General features: G+C 38.7%; 1 protein-coding gene across 2 annotated transcripts; it reads left to right on the top strand.

Moving 5' to 3' along the window:
* The first annotated feature begins 2,938 nt into the window (after positions 1–2,938).
* MTRF1L (mitochondrial translation release factor 1 like) lies at positions 2,939–13,156 on the top strand. Of its 2 annotated transcripts, XM_037052241.1 has the most exons (7): positions 2,939–3,228; positions 6,763–6,842; positions 7,896–8,079; positions 8,544–8,707; positions 10,371–10,488; positions 11,882–12,018; positions 12,771–13,156. In XM_037052241.1, the coding sequence occupies exons 1-7, from the start codon at positions 2,970–2,972 to the stop codon at positions 12,969–12,971; spliced, it is 1,143 nt and encodes a 380-aa protein (XP_036908136.1). In that variant the 5' UTR covers positions 2,939–2,969; the 3' UTR covers positions 12,972–13,156. The 2 variants fall into 2 exon arrangements, with proteins under 2 accessions (XP_036908136.1, XP_036908222.1); XM_037052327.1 differs by lacking the exon at positions 2,939–3,228 and having other exon boundaries at positions 6,762–6,842; positions 7,921–8,079.
* The last annotated feature ends 4,680 nt before the right edge of the window (positions 13,157–17,836 follow it).

The raw sequence follows: 17,836 nt of genomic DNA, 5'->3' as shown, positions 1-17,836 counted from the left end.
AACTCTCATCTGTGACAGTTTCTCCAACTTTTCTTGCTTTTAATGACTTTGACAGATTTAAGAAGTACTGGTCTAGTATTTTGCAAAATGTCCCTCAATTAAAATTTGTCTGATGTTTTCCCCAGGATTACACATGTGTTAGCAGTTTTTGGAAGGAAGACCCCCGAAGAAAAGTGCCATTTATATCACATAATATCAAAGGTGCATATCATAATCATGACTTATCACTGATGATGTTGACTTTGACCATCTGGTTGGGATAGTGTTTGTTAGGTTTCTCTGCTGTAAAGTAATAGATTTTTGAGAGGTTATATTGCACATAAATTTGATGGACATTACACTGAGCTCAAAAAATTATGAGCAGATTCATCAGCATTGCTATTAGGTTCCATTAAATGATTGCTAACAAGTATTATGAAGAAAATACAATGAACTGAAAAGTAAAATGGGAAAACTCCAAAGCAGCATTTGCTTGAATATTCATTTAATGGAGGTGAAAGTGATTTTTTTCATTTCAAATAGTAAAATTACCTTAATCCTCTACATCTCTTTGGTAGTAAAGATTTTAGTCTTAACTAATTGTCATAACAGGCAATTTAAACTGATAATCATTTGGCTGAGTGTTTTTCTATACTAATCTCTGATGAACAATAAACACTGAATATTGAGATTATGTAAGAGACTTGATTTTTTAACCCTCGCTTTGACCTATTTGTCATAAACACAGTGTTTCTTGTATATGATTTTAGGATGTTCGTTAACTATGAAAAATAATTTCAATGTGTTCAGTTCTGTAAAATGTATCATATTGAACATGTATAATTTTTACTACCATGTTCATTGTACTTAATAATCTATATCCTTATTTTGGACTCCACCAATATTTATTAGTGAACCATAAAGAAATTTTGAATGCATGAATACAACTTAAGAGATACCATGCTTGGTTATTTTGCAATGCCAGAATAACTGGCAGTACCTATAAACTGAATAGATAATCCAGACTATTTTTTCTCCTATTTAAGTTGTTTTGGGTTTTTGTTCCCCCTTCCTTGAGTCTATTTTATTATTTTATCTGTGTACAATAGATTTCTTGAAAATGCTAGAATTTTCAACATGTAGTAGAATTTAAGCATGACAATAATGTAAGAAAACTCATAAGTGTCAAACTATGTATATTTCTTGGAGTTTTCAAAGTAAATCGAATTACAGCTGCTTTCATTTGACTATGTTGTATAAACCTATGGATAATATTGTACAATGCACATGCATTACTCTTTTTAAAAATGTTTTGAATTAATAAAGAATCCACCAATATATCCTTAGACAAGTTACTCTTTCCTCATTGGTATAACACTATAGGAGTAAAAGGTACACTTAAGTATATTACTTAAATTGCTTATGCATCTGAGGGAAAATAATTTCTGGCTGGATTCTTTACATTGTTCTGTACAATTACTATTTATTACATTTTTGCACCTTTTATGAATAATAAAGTATATTCTTGAAATGACTTGTTTTGAGAATTCAGCTGAGAGATTTATCATGTTGAGTCCAAGTGACTCCCACCATTTCTGTAGTTAAAAAATAATTCCAAGTTTTGACTTGGGAAATAACTGTTCCTAATCCAGTTATAAACAACTTGAGCAGTCCTGTTTCATATCGGATCAGAATTAAAATGGGTTTCAATCACTACCATAAAGGAAAACAATTTTATGAAGTAATATGGAATGCACATTCAAACTGAGAGCAAGAATTAAGGTAATTTGTTGGAACTTTGAGGTAGTAAAATCTATATTTGCTTTGAATTTGGAAAGGTATCTCGTTCTCCCAGTTCACTTTGCCTTTGCATGTAGAGCGAAGGAATGAATAAAGGCAACGGATTGTTTTGATTAAATGACTTAAGTATGACTTGACCTTGTCAAGGGCATATTTTACCTTTCTTGTTTTAAAAAGAATAAATAAAGTATGTCAGCTGTTTCAACAGTGAAAACACCATTAGCGGACCCTGCTCAAATCAGATTGTAGAGTTCTCAAATTGAGTGTTCGGCCCTTGCACCCACCAGGTCTGTCTTGGTCTTTTGAATGATGAAAAGCATTGTTATCAATAAACTTCAGTATTTTTGGCCCCATCGACTAACTAGTTTTAGGGGGAGGGTTGCGCGTTGGGGTCAAGGCTCTGAAGGCTTTGCTCCCCTGTGGTTTACTGAAACAAGGCATCACTCAACCTCCTTTAAAAGGAGCTAAGGGTGACGGAGAGTAAGTGTGAATGGACCGGCAGGAGACTGGGTAAGCAGAGAAATCAAGTGGGAGCAAGTAAGTGCCCTGGCAGATAAAGGACAGGAAACCAGAGTTTGCGAAATCACTGGTAGGTGGTCTTCGAGTACACTTGCCACGTCCTAACTGGCATGAGCCTTACCCACCAACGATAAAAGTAACGGTCAGCTCTCAACCTATTTCCAAACAATTCGCTCTTGGAAACAAAAGGCCAGACTGGCACTGTCACTTCCTTGGCGGTGACCTGACTACCCTCCAGGGCGATACTAGATCCTCATGCAGTGCCTGGGAAACAAATCCTCGACGTCAGACAACGGAGTGACAGGCTGCGGCTTTCCCTTTCCTGCCCACAAACCAACCTGACACGTCCGTGGGGACGTTTGTGCCACCGTTTAGAGAAGGTATACAAAGTCTACCGAAGCCAACACTACCAGTTCCGCTCTGCGCCCTCAACTTCCGGCCTCTGGGGACGCAGAGTCCTTTAAATACTTGGCCGGAAGTTCCCAGAGAGGCTTCCGGGAGGACCTTTAAAACTAGCCTCTGCTGGGCGGGGCTCTATCAGCTCTCGCCCCTAGTTCCAAACCCCGCACGCTGTCGTTTCAAACTCCCATTCCAAACTCCGCCTGCTGTCGCGAGACTTGCTCTGTTTGAAACTTCCGGTTTTGGTCTGCTGGGGCAGTCACGGCTTAGCAATGCGGTACCCACTTCTGTTGAGTGTCGCTAGGTGTCTTTGGGCCCGCCCAGCTGTCGCCCCGGCCCGCCGGCACCTCAGCTGCCGTAGCCCACCGCTGGAGGAGCTGTTCGCCCGCGGCGGACCCTTGCGGTCCTTCCTGGAGCGCCAGGCAGCGTCTGAATCCCCGTTGCAGGTCAGGGGACCTGAGCTGGTGGCCATAGCCAAACGGCTGAGCGTGAAGGAGCAGGAGCTGCAGGAGACCGAGCACTTGCTGCACGGTAGGGGCCGGGCCCGGGGACTTAAAGCAGATTCCTAACAACTCGTTAGCCTTTCCCACTAAGCTGCTCAGTTGATCCCGTTTTGGTTTGGATCAGAAGTCAAAGCATCATTGTAAGCATCAAAATAAGCAGGCCAGGTCTCCTTATTTTCCTCCGCCCCCGTATTCCCATTTCCCTGTCCCCCCACAGTACTGCTAGGAACCATGCTCAGATTCCTGGCTCAAGGGTTCTTTTTGAACACTGGGTGGGTAGAGTGCAGGCGGGGTTTGGAAGAACCTGTTGTCCAACTCTTGGAGCGCTGTCCAACTCCAGAGAGCCCCATCTCTCCGATTTGAGTCCTTGATACAGTGCCCCACCCCCTTTTACAGTATTTAACTTGACGTTTATTGATTGAGTACTCTGGCACTATCCCTGTTTGGGGCTCCGGAGCAGCATCTTTCAAAGTGTGATAAAAGGACCACCTTCAGTGGTGTTAGGAGAGGTGGTTGCTAACGCCAAACGTATCTGAAAACTGGAAATATGTATTTTTAACAAATTTCTCAAGTGATTAGTATGCATTCAGATGTGATTGGGCCTAAGTTTCTGCATCTATCAGCTCCTGGGGATGCTCAACTCTGGGGGGGGGGCACAATCTATTTGGGGAAAGAAAATTAATTATAATACAGCCAAAAAGTGAGAAGAGATATGCAAATAGACCTAAGAGAGCAAGGGAAGACTCCTTGGGGAGGACTTACACAAGAATAAAGGGCCACTTTTAGAGGGTATATTAACAGTTTAACCTTTCATCCTTTAACATATTCCAGCCTTTGCTTAGCTTTCTTTAGGTATTAACTCATACAGTTTTGAAAACCATTTAGTAGGTACTATTAGCCTCCTGTGACAGAAAAGGAGCCTGAAGCGTACGGGTAAAATAACGACTCAGGTGACACAGCTTTTTAAGGAACGGAGTTTGGATCGGAATGACTCCATATCGTATGCTTTTAATCGCTGTCCTCTTTGTTAACCAAGGGAGAGGAGCGGTTACGGAAAGTGGCAGGTGGCAACATTTTGTACCAGGGATGGGAGAGGGTCAAACACTAATCTTAAAATGCTAGATTTTTATCCGGTTGGCAGAAGGGGCCCAGCCGAAGCTTTTAGATTGGGGAGTGAATGTTTAAAATAGCTTTGTTGCTTAGAAAGCTGGATTTGTGGTGGTTAGAAGTCAACCCGGGATGCAAACGAAGATGCTGTGGAAAAGAGAAGGCTGGTGTAGTGTCCAGGTGAGAGTTAAGGCATGTCTAAAGGAACTGACTTAAGAGAAAAGCCAAATGCCCAGAGTGTAAAAAAAAAAAAGTATTAAGGATATTGGGGAAAATACCTTTTGGAGAAAAATCAAATTGGTTTCATAACTTAAGCCAAGCTTAAAATGCAAGAGGCTTAAAATCCCAAGTGGATTTAAGGATTAAATAGTTTAAATATCCAACTATAGAGAATTTAACACGATGTTAGAAAACTGTTGCTGGCGATCCTGACTGGGTAGCTCAGTCATTTAGGGAGAGCATCATCCGGACAGGCCGAGGTTTCCAGTTCTATCCCAGGTCAGGGTACATTTGGGAGTCAACCAATGAATTCATAAATAAGGGGAGCAACAACTCGTTGTCTCTCTCTCTCTCCCCCTTACTCTTTCTCTATAAAATCAATTTTTAAAGAAATTGTTGCTGGCAGAATGCAGCTCAGCTTAAAAACAACAAAGTATCGGCAACTCATGAGTTCTTACTACATGTCAGATATTACTACCAATTACCAAAAAGAGTATGAAACGTTTACAACCTAGTGAAGAGAGAAAGTAGTTTAAGGAGTTAAGTAAAAGTGTCAGTGATGTATATTTATGTTGTTTTAATTTCTGCAATAATGAGCAGAGTGTTATAAAAGTAAAGGCTAGCATTTAAATGGAGCTTAAAGGGTAAGCCGGAAGTTGCTGGCAAGTTTAGTACAGGAGAAGGGAATTGAAGGCACAGGTGACCAATAGGATAAAGGACCAAATTGGGAGATGAAATATGTCAGGAATGGAGAGTAAGTATGGGAGTTGTAATAACTTGAAAACAGAATAGCTAAGAACCTTGCATGGCAAAGCACCTGGATGTGTTCCTGCAGACCATCCGAAGTTAGCTTGTTTTTTAAGCAGAGAAGTGATACCTTCTTAAAGAACAATGTTTGCTTTGGTGATAGGATGAATTGAAATATTCTTCAGAGAATATTTCAGCACTGGGGGCTGAAATTAAGATCAATTATTTGTTTGATTTAGTAATTTCATCACATTACTTCTAGGCTGTAGTTCCAACCTTCTTTGCCTTACTGAACACTGCCTTTCCGAGTTGAAAGTTGCCTTAGGATCACCCAGCTCAGATCTTTCCTTTTACCCAAGACTCAGTGAAGTTGGGTGTTCCCCTACGAGAATCACGGTGGTTGATCTAGGGTTAGAATTCATTTTTCCTCTTTCTCAGTCAACATATTTCACATTTCCCCCAGTTTCTTCAAACCCAAATTCTTGCCAAAATAATTTCCTGCCTTCCCACCATTAACTTTCTGTACCTGCTTATCTTAGGTTTGCTGTTGTCATTATCTCTCCTTGAATTAATCCTGTTTTTCCTTTTTGTACCCATCCCAAAACGAAACTAAAAAAAAAAAACTTCTGTGCTACTGTTTGAATATTTAATAACAGTGTTTTATGTTGTTTTTCTTCCCTAGAAAAATGTAAAGAAACTAAAATTATCTCAGTTCTTGCCTTACTTATTATTATCCCCAGTTTCCAGCATAGTTGGGTCTTAATCAGTGAACAAACTGATACTTGTAAGAGTTTGAGCTTTCAACACAGAGTAATTTATAAAAGCTTAAAAAAAGAAAGTCATCTTCTTTTTATAGGTTCCATGAGGTAGATAAAAGGTAAAAATGAAATTTTTAATTTTGAAAGGTAAAAATGAAATCTCAAGCATGGAATAAGAATTAGAATAAAACCAGAGAAAGCGAGCAAGAACTTCATGTGAACATTCTGTAAACATTGGATAGGGTCTAAGTGTTTGAGCTGGATACTATACCAATGAAATATTTACTAATAGGATAAGAAATAACTTTATACTTTTTAATTCAATTTTGGTTTAACTGATGGAAACTTCTGTTCCCCTTCTGGTCCGCCTAGCTCAGTTCATTCGTTGTTGTACACTAAGTTGCAGCACTAAAAGCATATTTGATAATATGAATATTTCACAGAGGTAGAGTTACTGGAAAGTTTAATAGCTCCTTTATATTTTTGTATAGAGATTTTTAATTTTTAATTTTATATATGCTTTCTTTTGTCATCAGGAAAAAAGCCTTTTTTTTAAAGCTAGGTTGCTTATGGAAACTAATACTATTTTTAAATAATGGAAGTTAGTAAAAGTATAAGAACGACAGTTTATTTTATCTTCAGCTACAATAACAATAAAATTATTTCCTTGAATTTTGTTGGCAGTTTAACACTAATTTAGGAAACCTTAACCTATTGTCTTTGTTTCATAGATGAAAATGAAGACTTACGGAAACTTGCAGAAAATGAGATCATTTTGTGTCAAAAGGAAATAGATCAATTAAAGCATCAGGTATAGTATTGTACAAAAAATAAAGCATTAATGCTGTTACTTCTAATGAATTTTATTAGAGGTAAATAAAAACAATTGAGGACTTAGGTTGTTAGTATTTAAAATTATAAAGTGTTTTTTAAAACAGGAAAAGCATACTTGCTGTGGTCCTATTTTTATCATACTAAAGGAATCGTTGAGTTTTGGCACAGGAATGAATGCTACATTAATAGGGTTTGCCAGAAAGACATGAAATACTGGTATTCTCTATCCCCTTTTGTTTCTCGAGAGAGATGAGGGAAGGGCGGGCTGTGAGGAGGAGTTATGGGTGAAGGTAGGACGTGCCCCACGGGAGCAGGACGACTTCATCTTTGTGTCTTTGACACTGTTTGAGTGCCAGACCTAGGGGAGGCGCTCGGGTTTGTAGAACTGAATTGCATAGCTTTGGTCTCGTATCTGGGAGAACTGCAGGAGAACGTGTAGGGATTAAATGAAGAATGGTCATCATATAAAATTAGAACCACTCTTTCATTCTGTAGAGCAGAGCTTAAAGGTTTACAACAGTTATCTCTGGGGATGTAAATGAAAGAGCGTGGTGAGTGAGGAAAGAGTCCAGAAACGGGGTGCTTAATTTAGAGATGCTCTCTCTTTAGCCAAATGTGGAACTCATCCAAAATGAATGTGCCTATGACCTGCTCTAGAAGGAAAGTTCCACTAGAGTGAAAAGTCTTATGTAACTTGCCTTCCACACGTTTTTTGTTTTTGTTGTGAAATAGGAGGTCATGTGTATTAAAAGTTTCTGTTCATTGGCTAGTAATTAACAAACTTGTAAAGTGTATCATTTGTTAGTTAAGTTTTAGCTGAACCTCATAACATTTATAAATGTAATGTTAATATTTTTAGAAATTATGCATATATGGTTCTAATTGGTAAGATGGTTGCACAGTAATCAGTGATATTAAATTTGCTTAGAGAAACTTTACGTGAATAATTAAAATCCTACATATACTCATTTACCTCTTAAGGTTTAAGTAATTCTTAATGATAGAAGGAGTGATGCCTTTTTATTTACAGATTATCTTACTTTTGGTTCCCGCAGAAGAAACAGATGAAAATGATTTGATCCTGGAGGTTACTGCGGGAGTTGGGGGTCAGGAGGCGATGTTGTTCACTTCGGAGATGTTTGACATGTATCAGCAATATGCTGCATTTAAAAGATGGCACTTTGAAACCCTGGAATATTTTCCAAGTGAAATAGGTCAGTGAACTGTCTGTTTTCAGGAAAGTGTAGATTTATGTACATGTGTCCTGGGAAGAGGGTTGGAAATACCAGGCTCTATAATTTATTTGTGATGATACTTAAGTAGTTTTATGATCATCATTTACTTAATCATTTTGAATGCCAATATACCAATTTTGAAAGGGCCTATAAAATGTTAGTCATTCAATACTAACCCACTGAGTGAATAATTGTCTTTTAAAAGTGCTTTTTTAGACATGTTACGGAGTCAGTTAATACCATAAATGCTTTAATAATTATAAGCAATAGCAGTAATAGTATTAAAACATGGATTAGCAGACTTGTTAAAAGTTTTTCAGTATGTTTCATCATCTATGGGTCATGTAGCTCTTTTAAATATACCTCAAGATGGTTGAAGTGATGGTCAAATGTTTATGAATGGGCAGAAAAACAAAGGATTCCGTTTTTCCAATATTTTCAAGGTGGGCTTAGACATGCATCTGCCAGCATCGGGGGCCCGGAAGCCTACAGGCACTTGAAGTTTGAAGGAGGGGTGCACAGGGTGCAGAGGGTGCCGAAGACAGAGAAGCAAGGCCGCACCCACACCAGCACCATGACCGTGGCCATTCTCCCCCAGCCTACCGAGGTGCGGCCGCAGTCCCCTCTGGAGCGCTGGGCGCAGCCCAGCCTCGCCCCTGGGGGAGCACTCGTTCTGCTGAATTGCGCCTCTCCTTTTTTTATTATTGGGCCTTCACCACATATTTTGAGTTATTTTTGAGAATCTGGTATGTCAGTCCAATAAGCATGATTTTATAATAGATGGTAAGGACGAAGGACCTATAAATGATTTAATCACTAATGTCTACTTACTAATTTCTCTCCACCACTAAGCTTCAAGTAGTTATATTGAGACCATCTCTATAGCACAGTATTAACCTACTTTAAATAGGGTTTAAGACTATCTACCTTTTAAAAATATATATATTTATTTATTTATCTTTAGAGGGGAAGAGAAGGAGAGAGGAAGAGAATCAATGTATGGTTGTTTTCTCTTGCATCCCCTGCTGGGAACTGGCCCCTGCCGGGAACTGGCCTGCAACCCAGGCATGTGCCCTGACTGGGAATCGAACCGCCATCGTCTGGGTTCGATCCACAGGCCTGCGCTCAATCCACTGAGCTATACCAGCCAGGGCTTAAGACTGTCTACCTTTATAACAACATTTTTGCTTTGTGTTGAGTGGTTCTCAGAGAATAATAGCAAGAATCCTGTTTCAACAGTTACTACTTCATACCCTAGTCACATTGAAATGGAAAAATATTGTTACAGTGTTCAAAATGAGTATACTTTATTCTCACAAAGAAAATTCTCAGTTTATACAGTATTTCCAAAATAACTTTCGTTGGGAAGTTCTGCTCTGCTTACTTACATCCCTTCTGCTGAAAAGTGAAAAATATTTGACTTGTCTTTCAAAACGATATATGAATGATTTGAGAAGGAAGTTCAGTTGAGGGTTTCTCTTTATTAATTTCAGGGAAAACTGCAATTTGACTGTCTAACAGGAGACATATCTGCCTAGATTCTAGTCACTTTGCTTTAAGCTTCTGGGGGATAGGAGAATGGAGTTTTGAATGGAAGATGGAGATTGAGGTCCATGTATCGCCTCATTTATTCTTCCAGCGACCACAGAGAGGAGCCACATAGGGAGACGTGGAGCGTCTCCAAGGTTAGGATTCCTGCTGTCAGAGTTGCAGACATGCCACACAGTGGTCCATGGTTGTTCATCACATGGAGCTTTTCAAATCTGGTGCTCCGGATGGTGCCTCCCAGGGCAGAGCATTGTCCTGACGTCAGATCCGTGTATTTGTGAATTGAGTCTTGGCTTTGTCATTCTCCTTGTCTAAGTCCTCCTTTACTTCAAATTACACAAAACAAGCCTTTCCTTTAGTTCTTAAACTAACATTGTTGTTTTCCAGACAAAGTCTTTTTGAACTCAGAAATATTCTACAAAATGTCCTTTCAGTTCTTATACTTTTCTAATAATTTCAGTTCTGCTGTTATGTGGTAAGAAGGGTGATTTACAGAGATGTCCAGTTTTTGAGGATTAGGGGGAGTTTGTTTTTGTAGTATATTTTTATCTGCTACACTTCCAAACAGAAAGATTCAGAAAAATGGTATCCTTCTAACTACTCTCTAAATCTCATAAATTCTATACATGACATGAATTTATATTTATTAATGGATCCTCCCTGCCTTTGAACAGTTCATACCTGTATTACTATTAAATCCCAACTTTTCCTCTTATGTGTAGATTAATCTAGTGATTAACCCTAAAGAACTGAGAATTGATACTAAGCGAGCCAGTGGAGCGGGGGGGCAGCACGTAAACACCACCGACAGTGCTGTCCGCATAGTTCATCTTCCAACAGGTATGTGCCTATTCACTCAACATAAGACTGAAGAACAAAGTCAAATTCTCAGTGACCTGATGAATATTCCACTGAAGTAGATCCTCAGTTTCCAGAGGAACATATACTAAAGATTGTTATTAAATATTTGACTTATTTAGAATCCTTTGCTACAACTTTGCAGGGTAGTTGCAAAGCCAGGAGGGTGAAGGGATCTAAATGGGAATTTCCTGTTAGTGAATATGAAGAGAAAGTATGGCTAGTCCTGCTGAGTAGCTTTCTCAAGTGATAGCAGATATCACTATTTAAAAAAATCCTCATGGTAGAGTCATTATCATGGGTTCTTTATCAGAAAATGCTAGAAATCAGTAGTTCTTAGCTTTTTCTTTGAAGGGAGGACAAAGATTCCTTTGAGGAAATGAAAGCTTGGCTCCACTAGCAGAAACATGCTTATATGCAGAGTTTTACATGTAATTTCAGGGGCTTTAGTTCCATTAAGTCCATCCACAGACCTCCAGGGGTTCTAGTTCTGGATTGTTAGACAATGGAGCTGTGTAAATATTTCCTGAGCCTTCCTACTGTTAGGTAGAACTGCAGTGATTTATATGAGATAAAGAACAAATGGATAGCAAACCTGAGTTATCTAGAAAAGAGGATACAAGAATCTCTTGCAATGACCTCTCTCTGATAGGCATAATTCCCATTGGTCAGTAATAGTTGATGGGAGTGATGGATTGATGTGTTTTTGTTTTCTTAAATATGAGGACATCTTCATGTTCAACTTTAACATGATGCTTTATATAATATATAATACATAAACTAGAGTAGGAAAAAAGGATGTAAAATATTCAAAAATATTCATAGTGATATCTCTGGTAATAGGATTAACTTTTTAATATTTTTTGTATTTCTATGATGATGATTTTTTTTTCAGATTTTATTTATTTTTAGAGAGAGGGAAAGAGAGGGAGAAACACTGATTCTTTGCTTCTTGTATGCCCCCAACTGGGGGCCTGGCCCGCAATCTAGGCGATGTGCCCTGGCCGTGAATCCAACCCACGAACTTTCGGTTTGTGGGATGACACTCAACCCACTGAGCTACAGCAGTCAGGGCTCTGAGTTATGTTTTTAAAAATTATGGTGGCTGGTTGAGGTATGTAAAAGTAATCTATATTAAACGATTAATACTTATTTAGTATGTATGCCTTCAATGTGGAGTAACTTGGCACTATGGTTCAGACTTAAACTGAGTTTTCTGACAACTTAGAGTTATTTGTTGTCCTTTATATTAGAATCCTGTTTGTCTCCTCACAAAGGAAAAAGAAAAAGGATAAGAAGGTAAAGGAATATTCCTTGATAATAAAGGAAGAATATTTGTAAATTAAAATTCTGTTATTCTCATGACACTACTCAGGTGTTGTTTCTGAGTGCCAACAAGAGAGATCTCAACTGAAAAATAAAGAGATGGCCATGAAGAAGTTGCGTGCAAAGCTGTACAGCATGCATCTAGAAGAAGAAACAAGTAAAAGATACAATGCTAGAAAGATTCAGGTACGATGGAACTGAAAAAACACTTCTAAAGGACAAACAACATGGTTTTAAATAACTCAGTTTTTATATATGCTACAGTTGTTCCAATGTATTAGTCAAAGTAAAACAATTCTAGCAGCTCAGCCAAGGGCTATACTTGTTTTATGGTAATCTTACGCTGTTTTCTGTATTCAAAGGCACTTTTCTCAGACTCTTAATGTTATTTAAAAATATACAGGAATATATATCATTCTGAAAATTACGGAAAAATGATGGAAAGCAAACTGAACTTTCTTCCTGTTATTTGCGAACTACTGAGACCTTTTGTTAATACCATATTAACGGGAAATTCGTCACTTTGTCATCACCAAAGACAGCTAATTCCCAGAGATTGTATATATTTATTTAGTTACCACTTGACATCCCTGTGCCAGGTGGTGCATGTCCAATGTCACTGTGTAGTAGGTGTTACTTGTCCCCATTTTACAGCCGCGGAAACTCAAGTTTGGAGTCGAGATAAACTGCCCAAAGTTGTAGAGCACCGCAACGTGCTGTGCTGTCCGACACAGAGGACTCAGACACGGGTCCGTCTGCCTTTACAGCCCTGTTCTTTTTTACTCTGTCATGTTCCTGTGTTATTTGAGGAGTCATTTTAACACTGGGTTCTTACATTGTGTTTTAAATTATAAAGCAAGAGCTTAATTTCCAGTTACGTTAAATTTGTAGGTTTAGTTGTCCTGAATCTAACTGTATCTCGTATCTTTTCTACATAGGTTGGAAGTAAAGGAAGGTCAGAAAAAATAAGAACATACAATTTTCCACAGAACCGGGTCACAGATCACAGAATAAACAAGTCACTTCATGATCTCGATACTTTTATGCGAGGAGAGTATCTACTGGATGAACTTGTACAGTCATTGAAAGACTATGCTGATTATGAATCTTTAATAGATATTATTTCCAAAAAACTTTAAATTATTTAAACAAATTATTTTACAACTTACGAAAATTCTACTATAGCAAATCAGTGTATAAATCAGCACTATTGGCTTGAAAAACACAAGTTAACACGGTTGGAAGTAAGCATATTTTAAGACAGTTTATATAAATCATCTTTCAATGATGTATTAGTAAAAAATATACCTATAGTATAATCATGGCTCTGGTTGTATATTTTGGATTCCTCCTTAAAAGTAGACAAAGAAAGTCATTCTTTGTTTTATGTAAAGTATTGAATGATCAAAACTTGGTTTTACTATTATTAAACCCTTCAAACGTAATATAGTAGAAATATGACAGTAAATGCTGTATTAGTTCAGGTCTAGTCAGGAGACAAAACATTAATTTTAATGGGTAATTTTGATATAATTTTTTAAATGATGGAATTAGCTATTGGGAAGAACTAATGCACTAGGACTGAGAGAGTATCCAAGGCAAAAACACCCTTGGAAGGGGCTACCCTCCCCCCAGTGGGGAGAGGGCATGGCTACAGCTCTGGCTAACAGAAAGGTCTCTGGGCTGCCCCCAACCAGTGCAGGTCTGCAGGAGGTGGGTCAGGCCTTGCAGAGCCCTCCAGCCCTCAGAGATTGGTGAGCAAGAAGCCTTCCACCAGGCTGTCAGCAAAAGTCGTGTCTGCATTCATCAGTTCTCCAGAGAAACAGAACCAGTGCAATATGTGTGTCTAAGAGAAAGACTCAGTGAGGAGCTGGGCCACTGGATTATGGAGGTTAGCACGCCCACAATCTACAGTGTGGGTCTACAGTGAGAGCCAGCGAGGTAACACTGTGGTTCCGTCCTGAAGCAGTTGGCTGGTGAATTCTTTCCTGCCCAGGAGAGGCCAGTGTTTTTGCTTTTTTCAGGACTTTGGTTTGGATGAGGCCCATCCCATTATGGAGGGCATTTTGCTTTACAGTGTTCACCGATTTAAGTGTTGATCTCATTTAAAAAAAAAAAAACTTCACAGAAACACCCAGAAACATCGGGCACAGGGTGGCCTAGCCAAGTTGACACATTAAAATTAGCCATTAATCCTGTTTCCAAGAGCGCTCTGGCAGCTGTGCCGCAGAAACGAGAGGAAGCACACTGGAAACAAGACAAGCCCCTCCCTACCGTACTGTGTCCCTCCACCACCACCGGCTGACAAAGCTCCATACGGGGCCATCTGGCAAAGGAGCCCTGTTGCAGGTCCAGGTTCCGCATCACGGAAGTCAGTCGTGTGAAGGGGGGATTCATTGCTGAGGGGCAACCAAATTGATAACTGGCACAAACACCCATATTCATTACCTAGTTTCAATAATTGATCTTTTTCATATTTTCTTAAGTGTTAGACATTAACACTTCACTCCTAAATATTTCGGCTTGCATTTTAAAAAACAACATTCTACTTCATTTACTATCATCACACCTAACCAGATTCACAATAATTCCCTATCATCTTCAAATACCCAATTCCAATTTCCTAAATTCTCCCCAAAATGTCTTAATTGGTTTCTTTAAACCAGGACTGGTGTCATTTCACAGCATTTCCTACAAAATGGAAGTTAGAGCTTAAGACTCATCCCCTTCCCTGGGACTTGGCATTTTTGGTATTAAATACACCCTCAAATAAGTTAGGTTTGAACGTTCTGATGTGAGATGCAACAGATTCTCTGATGAGACAGGAATTCACCCCCGTGAATTGAGAATTTACTGGTAAAACAGGTTGCAGCTACATTGGTGTGATCCTGTATCAATGTTTCTGCCATTAGATTTACAAGAAATTAGTTGCTTCTCTTCAGATAGGAATCCGAATATGGATGTGATTAGCTCTTTTCTGAGAAGAGCGACTCCAGAGAACTGGGCCTGAAAAGGAAAGTCCAGGGACCTTTGTTTGAAAAAAAATGGCTTTTCATTGGTATGAAATTCCATAGNGAGGGGCAACCAAATTGATAACTGGCACAAACACCCATATTCATTACCTAGTTTCAATAATTGTTTTTTTTCATATTTGCTTAAGTGTTAGACATTAACACTTCACTCCTAAATATTTCGGCTTGCATTTTAAAAAACAACATTCTACTTCATCTACTATCATCACACCTAACCAGATTCACAGTAATTCCCTATCATCTTCAAATACCCAATTCCAATTTCCTAAATTCTCCCCAAAATGTCTTAATTGGTTTCTTTAAACCAGGATTGGTGTCATTTCACAGCATTTCCTACAAAATGGAAGTTAGAGCTTAAGACTCATCCCCTTCCCTGGGACTTGGCATTTTTGGTATTAAATACACCCTCAAATAAGTTAGGTTTGAACGTTCTGATGTGAGATGCAACAGATTCTCTGATGAGACAGGAATTCACCCCCGTGAATTGAGAATTTACTGGTAAAACAGGTTGCAGCTACATTGGTGTGATCCTGTATCAATGTTTCTGCCATTAGATTTACAAGAAATTAGTTGCTTCTCTTCAGATAGGAATCCGAATATGGATGTGATTAGCTCTTTTCTGAGAAGAGCGACTCCAGAGAACTGGGCCTGAAAAGGAAAGTCCAGGGACCTTTGTTTGAAAAAAAATGGCTTTTCATTGGTATGAAATTCCATAGAAATTTACCATACCCGTGTGACAACATTTATGACGAGAATAAACTCACTGGTATACTCCTGTCTCAGGACCATGTGCTTGAGAGAAAACGGGAAAGGGTGAGTCAGGGAATGGAACAGACTCATACTGCTAGACCCGTCACGCCTTCTTAGTAGTAGACGAAACTCGGTCCTTCATTCTTGTCTCTTCGGGACCCAACGTCATGCCATATAATAGGCCCCAAAGAGATGTCTAAAAGGCAGTTATAACTGAAATGTTTCTCTAGAAATCTGGTAGTGTTCAGAAAAAAAAAATTTCAAAATGGCCTATAACCCTAGTTAATCAAGTCATTCAGCTAGAATGGGAATTTTGAAGATGTATAAACAGATAATCACACTGTTTAAAATGGAACTTGTCATATTCCTGTATAACCCATTTCTCATTGTGTGATCTCAATTTCTTCAATGGCATAACCATTCTCCCTCTCAGATTTAAAGTGTAGTCATCTTTGATTCTTCTTCCTCACATGTAGTTCACTGCTAATCCTACTCTCCTACTAAATACTCTAATCATCTGTTTCCATTACCATCACTCTAGTCCAGAATTAATTCTCTCATGGACTATTTTCCTAGTCCCCTGACTTCTCCCTATATCTTCTATTGGTGATTCAGGTTACATATACGTAACTGCCAGGCTCATCTTTCTGAACTGCAAGGCCCTCATCCTGTCACTCCTTTACTCAACAGCTTGAGAGGTTCCCACGGCCTCTCATATAAAACTCCAATTCCTCTATGTGCATAAACACCTATATCTGTATACAGAATCATTCAGCCCATTTTATATACCACCTCTACTATGCCACATCAAATGACAGTTTTAATGAGGGATGCACCTGCATTTAACCTTCCCCTATTTTGCTCCTTACTCGATGCAAGTCCTCCCTCCTCTCCACTCCCTCAAACACATCCCCTACACTAGTGGTTCCCACCTACAGGCCATCTTGCCCCTGAGGGACATTTTTGCCAATGTTTGGAGACAGTTACAACTGGATAGGGGGAATCACAGAATAAGAATGTTCCTACAATGCAGAGAATAGCCCCCCACAACAAAGAAGTACCTGGCCCAAAATGTCAATAGGTCTGAGGCTGACCTGTCATATACCAGTAACTTTTCTATTCCATATAAAGTCCTACTGTAACCAGATGCATTCGACTGCCCAATGTTATATTACAGCTATATTTTATATACCCTATCTCCTCCCCCGTGTGCCCCATGCTTCTTTTACTCAGAGATTATTTACTGAGCATCTCATATCTATTAGGTTGCAGGCCCAAATGTTAAGCACAAGGGCAAGTACCAGGTCCCAATTATTTTCACATACTCCTTAATGTTTAGAAGCTGTAGGCAATAAGAATTTGCTCTAAGAATGAAAGCGATTCTCTCTGCACTCCATTTGTACCTAAAAAACTCAACAATTCTGACTGATACTGATTTGCAGGAAGAGGTATCTGCTAACATCTTGTAAAATTTAGAATGGCCCTTTACAAGTTTCTTATTATAAATGAAATTAACAGGAGCTCATGAACCAACTGAATAAATTGTCGGTGAATATTACATCATAATTAAAGCTCTAACAGTTAAAAGTCAATACTAATTTAATAAAGTGAAAGACTCTGACAAAGTATTCCAGCACACAATAAAACATATTGGTCTCTTCACAGTACCTTATATTAATTATAACTACTACAGAAATTTTGTTTTTTCCAGTAAGATGTTTTAGTCTTAACTGCTGGATAATACCTTTTAAGCTATGGTTAAAAGCCAAAGGTTACAGTCCAGGTGCTCCACTAATTAAATGAAACTCTCCTCCCCTCAAATTTCACATATTTTTCTGCAACTGAAAAGAGGTAAATAAATATGATCTCTAAGGTCAAGTAAGAAAGTAATGTGGAAAATGTACTATAAACAATCCAGCCTGCAGGAAACATCAGTCCTCAGCAGAACATAAAGTATGTGGTTTCCTGTACTTTATGGATGGAGTCTTTTCTTAGTAGCTGTGCGGTGCTGCAGGAATTACTTACACTTCTAAGCACAATCGTCAAATGAAAATAATACTAGGGTTGATGTGCGAATTATAGGAACATTTCCCAAGTGCTTAGGAGATAAGAAGCCACTATAGTTTCAATATTTTTTCAACAAATCATTCTTACTAAAAATCCCTTCAAAAACTACCCGTTGCAATCAGAAGAAACTCGGAACTACATACAAACCTAGAGGC

Source organism: Sturnira hondurensis, unplaced genomic scaffold (genome assembly GCF_014824575.4).
Source record: "Sturnira hondurensis isolate 20B ecotype Veracruz unplaced genomic scaffold, ASM1482457v3 Scaffold0000167, whole genome shotgun sequence".
In the NCBI taxonomy this organism is placed as follows: domain Eukaryota; kingdom Metazoa; phylum Chordata; class Mammalia; order Chiroptera; family Phyllostomidae; genus Sturnira; species Sturnira hondurensis.
This window is presented reverse-complemented; position numbering and strand designations above follow the sequence as displayed.